Source organism: Phragmites australis, chromosome 2 (assembly GCF_958298935.1).
Source record: "Phragmites australis chromosome 2, lpPhrAust1.1, whole genome shotgun sequence".
NCBI lineage: Eukaryota > Viridiplantae > Streptophyta > Magnoliopsida > Poales > Poaceae > Phragmites > Phragmites australis.
In genome coordinates, this window is record NC_084922.1 from 11,602,913 (window position 1) to 11,615,828 (window position 12,916).

Below are 12,916 nucleotides of genomic sequence, written 5' to 3' on the forward strand. Positions count from 1 at the left end.
GACTTAGCACTTCCATTTCTTAGTTTCTAGTTGCCTAAGCACATTGTTTTCAACTGCATCAAATACAAATGTGAGCCAAAGCCAATCAACATCAAGGAAGGATGCAGCAAGCATGCTTTACCACTAACAGGAAAGGAAACTAAAAATAAAGATAGATGCAAATACTGCAAATGTTACCTCGAAGGTGACATAACTAGGTTTAAGAAGCACTTGGCTGGAATTAAAGGACGGAGTTATAAATTATTTTGAGCCACTTGCCCTGGTCTAGAAAGGATGCAGGGCGAAATGCTCATGATTTGGTCACGGACAATAAATTTTGGAGTCAAATGCTAGATGTTATAAATTATTTCGAGCCACTTACATTTATACTTAGAAGGGTGGATGGTGATGTTTCTACAATGGGATACATTTGTGGTGATCTTCTCAATGCAAAGAAAGGCATCGCAATATGTTTAAATGGAAATGAAAAATAAATATAGCTGCATTTGGAGAATCATAGATGCTAGGTGGGACAGCAAGCTTAAGACTTTATTGCATAAAGCAGGGTATTTCTTGAACCCAAGCTTCTTCTATGAGAATAAGAAAGAAATGGAGGAAGAGGTCCTAACGAAAGCGGTTATAGAATGTGCTACTCATATGTACCCATGATGATGTCATGTTGCAAGATAATATCGGTGCTTTTCGTTCCAGTCTAGTCTTTTTCTTACAATGTACCTTCATGAATACAATGGCCTAACAATTCAAGATTATTTAAAAAAATTAACAACACATAAAGCCAACTATCATATTAAAATGCAGATTTAAGGACCAAAAGTGGGTAACTTAGTCTCTCAAATACACTCCAATTTCTGTCACATGTAGAAAAACTATAAGTTAAACGTAAAATTCGGATAGCCATCTGTCACATCCCAAAATGCTAATCATGTTATTAAGCATGTATAATCATTGTGACATGATGTTTAGACGTATTTGTTTGATAATTTGAGTTCTAAATGTGTTAAAAATACTTAGAGCTGGCCTAGAGCTCTTTAAGAAAACCCTAAATACTTTAGAGAGAAGGAGAAAAGAAAGAAGAATGAAAAGAGGAGAAAGTTATACAATTTTAGCAAAAGAACCCTTCTCACGGTCTGACCAGACCTCACTGTGGTCTGACCGCCAAGGAGCAGCCACATAGGTATTCCACAGTTTGACCGATGCCCCCTAGCGGTTTGACCGCCAGAGCGCAGCAGAGGCACCCCTTAAGTGATCGACCGGTCTCTATCTCGCCCTCCCTCTCTCATTTCATTCTCTCCCTCCCTAAACCCTAGAGAGAGAAGGTGAGATCCGCTCGATGCGTTCATAGACCGACGGTGGGAACTCTCACGACCTCCCGGAAGGACTTCCTCAAGCTTCTTCCCCATTTCCTCCCCGTCGGAGGGGTTTCCTCGCCGTTTCTTACTCCACGAGTTTATTCACCCTCCGGGAGTCCAATCGGTGAATTGAAGCTTCTCTAGAGGATTCTGATCCAATACAAAGTTTCTCTACGCCAAGGTAAACACCCCCTATCGTTTTCCTATCGTTTCCTAGCCTAAGGCGATCGTCGTTTCAATTTTCGCCACGAACCCTGGTGAATACTAGGTTTATATCTCATTTTTTGGGTTTTACGTATTTATACCGTGCGTGTCATCCGAACAATCATAGAATGTGTTCCCTTAGTCCTATGGAGTACTTTGGTGCCCTTCGCCGTCGAAGGTTTCGCCGTAGTCCTCGTCAGTGACCCCGTGAAGGTGCTACCGACAGGGTATGGTGGTCTAACCACCAGCAGGTCGGTTCAAAATATCTGAATTTAGGAGTCAGACCACTGTTAGGGTTGGTCTAACCGTTGGTCAGCGGTCTGACCATCACCATGCCTTCAATCTGACCGCCAGGGCCTAAACTCTCTGCACGCTTGTGGTTTGATTGCCACTTGCATGTCGGTCTGACCGCCATCCATTCAAGACTGTGTGCTTAAGTTACTTTATCTGTGGTTTCAAATTTTGAAACCCTAATCTTTTGGCGGTCTTTTGTAAATATTTTAAACACGATGCTTTTTTATTATTCAAGCATGCATCATTTACACTTTTTTTCATCGTTCATTTGTTTATGCAATGCGTTCTTGATTTGTTTAGAGAGCATTGCGACAACGGTCTAAGCGAGTGAAGGCGATGTCGAGCTACCAGAGTTTTGTGAGTATTGTGTGGACAATATCAAACAACTGCCAGAGTAGCAAAGCAAATATCTAAGCATATTGCACTCTTTTTGGTTGAATTGAATAGAGTCTAAATTGATAAGTTATTGCTTATGTATGTTTGCATACTTAGCGAGTCGTTGTTAGGCTTATATAGGTAGAGCTTATGTTGAGTGCATTACTTCTACCTTGAAATTGTTAATTATCCATATCCTTATCATCTCGGTAACATTATTGATGTCTAACTTAATAGTTGTTCAAAATACTTAGCAATATATAGGAGATCGGTAGAAGTCGAGCGATGATTCAACCATTGTTCGCGAGCTTAGAGCTTATTTATTATTCACAATTATAAGGATAATGATATGGGATCTATGAGATGTGAGATGAGGTGAGATATGGGCGGTGCTAGGGGTAGGTTGAGAGTGGAACCGGATAATATAGACCGTTTGCATCGTTTAAGCACCATTCGTTAGTGTCGTTGATTTTAGCACTTTTCGTACAACCACATATTCGAATAATGGTGAGTGAGCAGAGTATCATACGCCGTGCTGATGCTTGTTGTGCATCCCTACGATGTGTAAGAAAAATAAAGAAGAAGTAGGGTTGCAGGGAGCTAGAGGTGTTCGGGACACGCTCATGGTAACCCTGGTGCCATAGGGACATATGTAAGTGGGTAGTTTCGGATATGAAAAAGGTTGTCTCGGGGGTCAAAGGATAGATCAGGTCGTATGGGTAAAGTTATACCCCCTGCTGGGTGTAAGAACAATTCGAATTGTTGCGCTCTCAGTCATGAGCATGTTTTTATCCATCCGTATAGGTCATAGAGTTTACGAATTTAGTAATATGATATAGTATGTTAGATTTGGTTGTCGAGGATTATTGATTCTATAAGATGGTTCCTTTTACATATATGTGTAGGTTGGTCTTGCAGGATAGATGTATTCTGAGTTAAGTATAGATGCTCACATATAAATGTTAGGTTGCTTACGCTTATAAATTTACTTAATTTTGTGACCTACTACTTGCTAATAACTTAAATGCATAATCTTTGAAATCAGATTATTATATGTACCTATTATGGATTAAATCTTGTGAGTACTTTCGTACTTACGCTGCTCTTTTAGATTCTGTCGGTGAGGAGGAGCTCATGTTTAGCTACTTCATACCCGCCAATGTAGAAGGCGAGAATGTGTAGTACAAACTACTCGTGTAGTGTGTTTTTGGGTGGAGACTAAATGTATATAGCTTTACTTAGCTTTTGATGTTAATAGGTGTTATCATCCGTTGCGTAGTTTCTAATTTTGGTTAAGAGGTGATCTGTTATTTACCCTTCTAACTTTCTTTTTATTGTAAATTGTGTAAATAATTAAGTACTTAAGAACTTATAATATAATCTAATTACTCACTATTTCTCAAGTTTTTACTGTGATGTTATATGTTAGAAAGATATATGTTTCGATCTTAGACGCAAAACATGTGCTGGTACTATCAGAATTAGATTTTAGTTAATCATTATGAATGTAATTATGTTATAGATCATTTTTTATAATTAATTAGAATACAATTTAGACGATTCATATCGCCATCTTCTTTAAATCTTTAGCGTCAGTCACATGTACAGACCACCAACTTGCTACAACATCAAGTAAAGGATCAATAAACTTGAAGATATCTTCATTTGATGTTAGAAAAATTAAGAATCATTTTTAGAGAGATTGTTGGACTATTCCTTTGTGTTATAGCAATTGTTGTTCCAAAACAATATGTGGTCTCCGTGTACATAATAAGTTTTGGATGCTCTTGTCTTTGTCATGTTTAATGAGAGGCTGCAATAGAAATATTCTCAAAAGAATAGTGACCCACTTGTTCCAAAATTTGTTGACCATGAGCCACCAAATGAATGGATCGTAGATGATGATGCATCACAACAAAAACAATTTGTATATAGAGGTTCATCAAGTAAAGTAAAGAAGTCTCGCTATTTGATTATGGAAGGAGATGACGAAGAAAAAAAATTGAATCTTCTAGCAATGAAGAGGAAGAGGAGGGGACGGGTTTGTTTGGTTCACGCTTACGTTTAGTCACGCTATATATTTTTAGTAGATATTTGGTTGACTGTCATAATTGTGCCAAGCCATAGTTTGTTATGCTACCGATCCACACGCTATTCACTTAATTTTTTAACTAACTTTGTCACATTTATAACTACAAATTTATTAGTCACACTTAGCTAATCTTAGATATGGTAAACATAGGTATGAAACAGACATGCCATAATATTTTTCCTATACAGATGATTCAAACGACCATAAAAATAATAAGGTCGGTGCTTTGGACGATGATGACAAATGATAAAAGCTGTTAGAGGATGGATTTTATTCTCTTCATAGATAGTTGAACTTCAACTTAATCTATTTTGTGACTCTTATCATCTTGTGATATGTAATAAGAAAAACTTGATGTTTGTTTTTTCTTTTAAGTTACATACATGTAAGTATTGAAACTTTGCGAGTATTTTATAAAATACGCTATTAGAACCTTGCATCCGCCCGCTATCCACGATTCGCTACCGCCGTGCTATTTGCTATTCGTACCTGATACTGATAATGTTGTTTCCTTCTTTTTGTACGTGGGTTCGGAGGCTCGGAGCTGGAGGACTGCCCTGGCCGAGAAATTTCAGTATTTGCCACCCAATTCGCGTGCCTCTCTGGAATTGCCATCCAATTCGCGTGCCTTTCAGAATATAACACCGGACACGCGAATTTCTTCAGAATACGACATCCGCGCCAACACCTTTGGCGCGGAGGTGCCCTTTTCGCAAATTCGTACCATTATGCCCCTAAGTACTGTTCATTGTCAGCGCCAATGCCGTTGGCGCGGAGGTTTAGCAGTCCAGCGCCAGCAATACAGAGAGTATGATGCTTGTATGCTGCTGGTGCTAGGAGTAGTGGGTCAGCGCCAAAGACTTTGGCGCGTAAAGTACATTTCTCCACGCCAACGGCATTGGCGCTGACAATGAACAGTACTTATGGGCATAATGGTACGAAATTGCGAAAAGGGCACCTCCGCGCCAAAGGTGTTGGCGCGGATGTCGTATTCTGAAGAAATTCGCGTGTCCGGTGTTATATTCTGAAAGGCACGCGAATTGGATGGCAATTCCAGAGAGGCACGCGAATTGGGTGGCAAATACTGAAATTTCTCGCCCTGGCCCCAGCCGGCAGCGGCAGTCGCCCCCGCTCTTCGGCCGGCCGTGTCCGCGGTGCGGTGAGCGAGGACTTCGGGAGTCCGCCAGTCCGGACACTTGCGGTCAGGATACCGGCGGCAGCCAGCTCCCACCGCTCTCGCACTCTCCTTTCGTCTTCTCCAGTTCTCCCAGAGTTAAAAAAGGAAAGCAAAAAATCTAGGGTTTGTTCCATTCCAATTCCGGGGAGCCCACCGCCCTCAAACCCCCATCCCGTCCGCCTCCCTCGCGCGCCCTTCTCCTCCTCCCCGGAAAGAGGCGGCGGAAGGGGCCTGCAGCCGCAGCCGCCTCGTTCGGGGCAGCGCCGCCGGCGGCGGCAGCAGCTCGGGGAGTCAGCTCCCGGCAGCGGCACCCGTGTGGTGCGCTTGGCGGCTTCGCGGCAAGGTAAAGCCGCTCCCTTTCGATTGGTTCGGGGTGGTCCGGGGCCCGCGCCTTTTCTCCCCTGGTTTGCGCGATGAGTTCTGTGTGATAGCTTGCGGCGAGCTTGAGCTGTGCTGTTCTCGCTCCTGGGTCGCGCTTACCGTGTTGGCTTTTTGGGCTCGGCTCTGGTTCCGCGGTAGCTCCCGATAGGACGAAAAAACAAACGGTTGCTAGCCTACTAGGCGATCTGAACTCGCGATGATTGGAAATGATGAATGATCTTGCTGCGTGATATTCATAGTGTCAAAATCTACTGTTTTTGAATTTCTCAGGAGATGCATCTATTTGTCCTGCATTAAAAAAAACAGGGCTCTGCCTTATGGTTCTTAGGTTTTATTTGAAGCAGAGCAATTCATATTCAAATTTGACCCTAAGTTTTTTGCATCCTTTGTATCTTCCCTGTTTACTTATATATCCATGGAGCAGCCTTTATGTACGCACAATCAAATTGTGAATTCTCCGAATGCTAGGTATTCTTTTTCTGTTACTGATGTTTGGCATATTTCACTCTGGACTCCTGCAGTCCCGTAGGATCCATGGTTGATTTGTTCCTTTGTAAAAACGATAAACCAAACTGTATGTATGTTTATAAGGTGTTAGGAGGTAGAAGCATGATTCTTTTGGTTTCACAATCATCACCAATTGAAATGTTATTATGTTCATTTATTGGTGGCAACTGCCCAACTACACAAATGAGTTCGTGAGGCCTGCAAAGGAGTCATGAATATGCATGTCAGGTGACTGCTTGGCTTGATATTCACTATCCTGTATTCGGAACTTTATTCATGAAGTAGATAAGCGCTTGTTTGTTGAAGTGGTACTTGACTGGTATCTCTTGTTTGTTGAGATCTGTTGTTTTTATCCAATCCTACCATTGGAGCCAGTTCATCTAATTATATATTGTCTGCACTCCATTTCTAACTGGGTATTTGGAACTGAATTGGTGGTGGACTGATCGTGTTTACTAGTGTCAAGTTTCATCAATTTTTTAATCTTTTCTTTATATTATGTCTCTTTGACATGTTTTCTTCGTTGACAAACAGGCAGTAACAAATTGACTTAGCCTCCCTCTCTGGAGGCCACATTTTAAGAATTGTGGGTAGCCTATGATGGCAGATGGCAGCCCCAGAACAGATACATCAACAGATGATACTGACGATAACCATGGGGTAAGTCTCGTTGATCTTCATCTGAGGTATTTGACGTAAACATCTATTGTCTGGCTTCATGCTATGGAGTGGAGAATGACCTAATTATTTTTCTTTATTATTGTGTGAAGCATCATTGATGTAACGTGTGATGCCAAAAGTCATTTTAGCTAGAAACCATATATCTGCAAATGTTCCATGTAGTTATATGAGGTCCACTATCGCAGCTAAACAATTTGAGCAAGAGAGACAATGAAAGTTGAACTAGTGAGGTGTACCAAACAAAGTATGTTCATAGAGGTTTTCTTGTAAGAAAATTCTGTAGCGTCTGGTTCCTTCAATTATTTGTAAAAATTGGGGAAGATGTGTGTACTGTAACATTCAGTATACATTGGCATAATGGTATGTGCTACAAATGACTAGTTATATTTTAACTTCTGATTTGAAAATATCTGTGTTGCTGAACCGCTCTTGCAACACAGGTTACATCGGAGAATTCATGTAGATCCCATCAGGACTCTTGATGGTGCTGAGATTTCCTAAAGAAATCTCTAGAATAAACCTTGACATTTAATAATCCAATAGAACTATGTGTGCTGCATGGACAAGTCACATACATGCCCACCAAATCAGGGAGTCCTGAAAAAACAACAAGAGCAGTTGGATTTGTATGTACCTGGCAAAGTTATGTCACGCTTGTTAAATATGATCTGTAAACCATATAATTTTCTTGATTTGAACCCTTCAACTCCTTGAATTATTTGCAAACCCTGTTAGAACTTTTTTGCATTGACAAACATATGGTATACAAGACCCTAGCAGACAAAGTGATAGGGGGAATCAACACTAGTACGATTAATGATTATGAGAAACAAAATTAGGGTCGGTGACCACATTTTACTTTTACATAAGTTTCAAGCACTAGGGCTATACTTTCTCCATTCAAGAATCAAAGTTGAAATTAAAAAAGTAAAGTAATTTTCCTTTTCAGAGAAGTAGAAAACTTAATTTTCCTTTTGAGAGAAGTAGAAAACTTCTCATTCATTTTTAACATAAAACGTTGGAAATCTAAGGGAGGAAAATTCTAAAGATAGGAATGGTGGAAGCTTGATACTTATGCTGTCATCTGCAGCTTGAACCAGGCCAGGGTGCTCTTGTTGCTGTTTCAGACTCCAGTGACAGATCCAAGGATAAACATGAAGATCATAAGGTACATATTTTGAAGTAGCATTAGCTTTTTTATTCATATTTTTGCACTTGCAATTTGCAAGAAATGTTTTGCTCATAATTTAGTTTGCAGACACTGCGGCGGCTTGCTCAAAATCGCGAGGCTGCAAGAAAGAGTCGTTTGAGGAAAAAGGTATGTAGATGTTAGTTTTTAGTCTGCACGTAAAGTAGTGCTTTTTTATAAACTTTTACCTACTTGATGTTTTGTTCTGCTACTTCTTCTGTATCTTATGCATAGTATTCTGCTATAAAAGTTCAGTTTTTCATTTCTTCTGTTTGAGTTTGAGTTCAGTTACTGGTATCATTGTACACAGTATATTGCGCATATGTTGTTGTTTGTATGAGTTTAGCTTCTTGTGGAGCTTTACTTGAGTATCGTGAAAGTTTCTAGTAAACTATTACACTAAAAAGCGTTAGTATAAAGTTGAGTAAATTTCACATCGGACCATATATTAGTGTACTTGGTGCACTTTGAACCATCTTTAACATCAACTTTCACTTTGAACCATATATTTGATGTTAATATTTCAATTTGCACCATGTTTAAGGAATCGACTTTTGACTATGCTCATGTGACAAGCAGTTCCATCCATCTCAACTTACATATTCATCTGAGAGGGTGGACTGCTGTTTCCAGACCAAGCTTTATTCCTCTCGGTTTCATTCTTCGTTACTTCCCCTTTGGCCTTAAGTTGCTAGAACCATCTCTCCATGCCACGTAGGATGATATTGAGTTTATGGTGTTGCCGACCATCCAAAAGGCAACATCATGATAGACATGGATGGAGAGGAGTGGCTGTGCAGGCGGTAACTTGAGGTGGCAGCGCCAGCGAGGAATATAAACAGATGACGAAGTGTACAAGCGGTGGTAATTGGATTCTGGAGGCCCGATATGGAGAGACAACTCTAGCAACTTGAGGCCAAATGGGAAGCATACAACGAATCGTGAAGCGAGAGGAAGAAAGCTTGGGCTGTAAACAACAATCCACCCTCCCAGCTAAATCCGTGGAGCTGAGGTGGATGAAACTGCTCGTCACTTGAACACGATCAAAGGTCCAATCTTTATACGGTGCAAAGTGAAAGATTAGCGTAAAATATATGGTTTAAAGTGACACCTATTGTTAAATGTGGTTCAAAGTGCACCAAGTTCACTAATATATGGTGCAAAGTGAATTTTGCTCTATAAAGTTTTCTATGAAAAGTTCAGCACGATCCTGTTTATTTTCCAATGGGGGTTTGCTTCGGTGGTCCTTTTCTATGAGAAGTCTATGAATGTTAAAACACGATTAGTTATTTAAAACCAGGGGCAAATCATCTCTATGGTACAATTAGTTTGTTGTCCAAAATATCTCATATATCTCTTCTGATCCTATTTTGTTTTGCCTGAAAAAAGGACATCTTCTGTTTGTAAAAGATCCGGCTGTTACGGAAAAATACCTGGGTTAGCTCAATAGGATACATACATCAATACGGTGTTTGTTCAACAGTGCTGCCGGCGCCGGCAGACGGCTAATGGAGACCATTGAGATTAAAGTGCTACCTTAATGGAGAGCATGATGTACTCACTCAGTATTACTGTTCTTGTGCTAATATTAACTGTTTTCTTCAATCATACACCACATACTAGCAACAAGCAAGAAAAATTCACTGCATGTTTTGTTGTGGCCTTTGATCAGGGGCCCCTTTAGTTTCAATGGATGCTGAATATACTCGTCAAGTCAACTTCTTTAAATAGAATCTCATCAAGCCAAACTAATAGTCAGTACATAATTACTAACTGCTTTTGCTTTGAGATTCACAAACTTTTCTATATGAGGCCCACTAAAGGAAGCCCCTTCCCAATTTCACATGTATATTGCCCATGGCTATTGTTGTGGTATTGATCGGTAATTCTGCTATTTCTATAGGCATATGTTCAACAGTTGGAGAACAGCAGGCTAAAACTTACCCAACTAGAGCAGGAGTTGCAACGAGCCCGTCAACAGGTTTACTCCTATTGCATGTGCTGTTTACAGCTCTGGGTGCTATTGGCTTCAATTGAAGTTTGCTTAAGAAATTCTCTCTCACAGGGCATTTTTATATCTGGCTCAGTTGATCAGTCACACTCCAAGAGTGGAAATGGTAATCATTGGTTGCCACGGATAATTTTTGCTTGATCATTACCACAGAAGTATCCAGGCAGTAATTCCCTTCTTTTTTATGGAAAAAACTGCCGTTTTCTTACAGGGGCATTGGCTTTTGACATGGAGTACGCTCGGTGGTTGGAAGAACACAATCGGCAAATTAGTGAGCTAAGGGCTGGAGTTAGTGCCCATGCCAGTGATAATGATCTCCATAGTGTTGTTGAAAAGATCATGTCACACTACAATGAGATTTTCAGGCTGAAAGGAAATGCAGCCAAGGCAGATGTCTTTCATGTCTTATCGGGCATGTGGAAGACACCAGCGGAAAGGTGTTTCTTGTGGCTGGGAGGTTTCCGACCATCTGAGGTTTTAAAGGTATGTAACCTTAGAATGTGCTTATAATCTTTTGGGCCCTCCTGGAGCAGCAAAGCACATCTTATTAATACAATGAGAGTTGAACTATAAGATTTTACTGTAGAATGAACAGATGTACTCCCTCTGATTCCAAATGTAAAGTCGTTTAGCACGTCGACTAGGTATCTGCTGTGACACTTTGACTAGTGATTTATATGAAAATATGTTTTCTGAACTAAAAAGAATTATTTGTTGTGAAAGTATTTTCAATGATGAGTCAGTAATATCAATTTTATGCTCTCAATCCGCATAATTATCTATATATTAATGGTCAAAAAAATCCTAAGATGCTTACATTTGGATCAGCGGTATTATGAGTCTAAAACCTCTAGGATTTATGTGCATACTGAGAATCTGAGATATACTATTATGTTACTTGAATTACTATGTTGGGACATACATGCAAATTACCAATTTGGAGAATGCACAATCATGTGTCTTTGCTTTGTGTTTTGTGGTCATTGGGCAGTGCGTTAATTCTTTTCTTTTTGAGCACTGGTGATTTTATTGACAAGATACTAAATAAATACGAAAACTGCAGCTTCTTTCGACACAGCTTGAACCTCTCGCTGAGCAACAGCTGTCAGGGATAGGCAACCTTCAGCAGTCTTCACAGCAGGCTGAGGATGCTCTTTCACAAGGAATGGAAGCCCTTCAGCAGTCCTTGGCAGAAACCTTGGCTGGGTCACTTTCCTCTTCTGGATCAACAGGAAATGTGGCAAACTACATGGGTCAAATGGCCATGGCCATGGGAAAGCTTGGAACTCTTGAAAATTTCCTTCGTCAGGTATTAACTCTCATTGAACATGTATGTTCAGCATAGATAAGGGGCTTGACTTGATATGTGGCGATCAAGAGAGTCTGGAGCATGTGAATTCTGTTGACTATAGTTTAAAATCATACGCTAAATCCTGCTACTTACGACTCCTTCCTTTGCTGTATCAAGGCTGACAACCTGCGGCTGCAGACCCTACAACAGTTGCAAAGGATCCTGACCACTAGGCAGGCTGCTCGGGCTTTTCTTGTGATAAGTGATTACTCTTCACGACTCCGTGCCCTGAGTTCTCTCTGGCTTGCCCGACCGAAGGAATAGCGAGCACATGTGATTTGACTGCAATACTTTTCACAGTTTGGGATCCGATGGTTATCTTATCAGGAAGGTTTGACAGGACTGCAACAGACTTGATTCGGAGATATCTGCACATACTACAATCGAAAGGGTTGCTGTGTTGATGTAGCTTAGCCATATAGTTAAGTGCGTTAGTTCCTGGTTCATGTTGTATTATCTAGTGCTGTAATATTGTTGTTTCCTTCTGTTCTTCATTACCCATGGGTCTTTATGCTCCTGATTTGCAGAGAATCATTGGAATGCACATTGACATCGATCAATTCTCCTGAGAACATTTGACATGTTGTAAAAAACTATCCAGCAATAATCCAACCAACGATATATGACCAATTCACTGCCTTATGACCAATTCTGTTGGCCATGTGTAATGATTTTTTTTTCTCATTGTAAAAGTAATTGTTGGAGTTAATTTTATAGAGCTAGATTATATCATCCTCTGTAATATATTTTTTAAAAAATCATGATTATTTTCATAGTGTTTTGAATTTTGAGTGTTGGAATGTTATAATTTTATTTTATTTTAAACCTGTCGACCATTGGAAAAGCAACACGTTTATTTTTTAAAACATGTCATTTGTTTTTGTAATTTTTTCAAACATGCACATATTTTTGCATTTTTTTTGATTTTTGAAATATAAAAAAATCGCAATGCAGCAAGGTTAAACATTGAAAACCTTGGTCGAGGAAAGCTAGGCAAACGAACTGAACAAGAGCATGGAACACTCACACTAGATCTGCTAGTGCTAGACAAAGATGCAAAGATGCCCTGCATTTGGTGAGAAGTCTCTTGTTGCACAGGCATTCTGCCTAAATTCTGGTAGGAAAAAAAAAGGACCATACTACAAACTAATAACACTTTCAAGACGTGTCGAATTCAGGAACTTAAGGAGCAACAGATGCCACAAGGTTAGGTAACAATGCAGTCTCAGTCGCAAACCAATGATCATAGTTGTTATGACGTCGTGATATCGCCGCCATAGCGTCGAGATATTGACATGGCGAAGA

General features: G+C 40.1%; 1 protein-coding gene across 2 annotated transcripts; it reads left to right on the forward strand.

Annotated features, from left to right (window-relative positions):
- The first annotated feature begins 5,416 nt into the window (after positions 1-5,416).
- LOC133899695 (transcription factor TGA2.3) lies at positions 5,417-12,241 on the forward strand. 2 transcript variants are annotated; one of them, XM_062340737.1, is made up of 9 exons: positions 5,417-5,834; positions 6,914-7,039; positions 8,151-8,228; positions 8,319-8,378; positions 10,153-10,230; positions 10,315-10,366; positions 10,472-10,743; positions 11,324-11,569; positions 11,729-12,241. In XM_062340737.1, exons 2-9 carry the CDS (start codon positions 6,977-6,979, stop codon positions 11,873-11,875), a joined length of 996 nt encoding a protein of 331 aa, XP_062196721.1. In that variant the 5' UTR covers positions 5,417-5,834; positions 6,914-6,976; the 3' UTR covers positions 11,876-12,241. The 2 variants fall into 2 exon arrangements, with proteins under 2 accessions (XP_062196721.1, XP_062196728.1); XM_062340744.1 differs by lacking the exon at positions 5,417-5,834 and adding an exon at positions 5,885-6,607.
- The last annotated feature ends 675 nt before the right edge of the window (positions 12,242-12,916 follow it).

Coding starts and splice junctions, on each gene's coding strand:
- LOC133899695 (XM_062340737.1), top strand. CDS start 6,977: ATGATGGCAGATGGCAGCCCCAGAACAGATACATCAACAGATGATACT. Junction 8,229..8,318: donor ATAAACATGAAGATCATAAG/GTACATATTTTG, acceptor TTTAGTTTGCAG/ACACTGCGGCGGCTTGCTCA. Junction 11,570..11,728: donor TTGAAAATTTCCTTCGTCAG/GTATTAACTCTC, acceptor TGCTGTATCAAG/GCTGACAACCTGCGGCTGCA.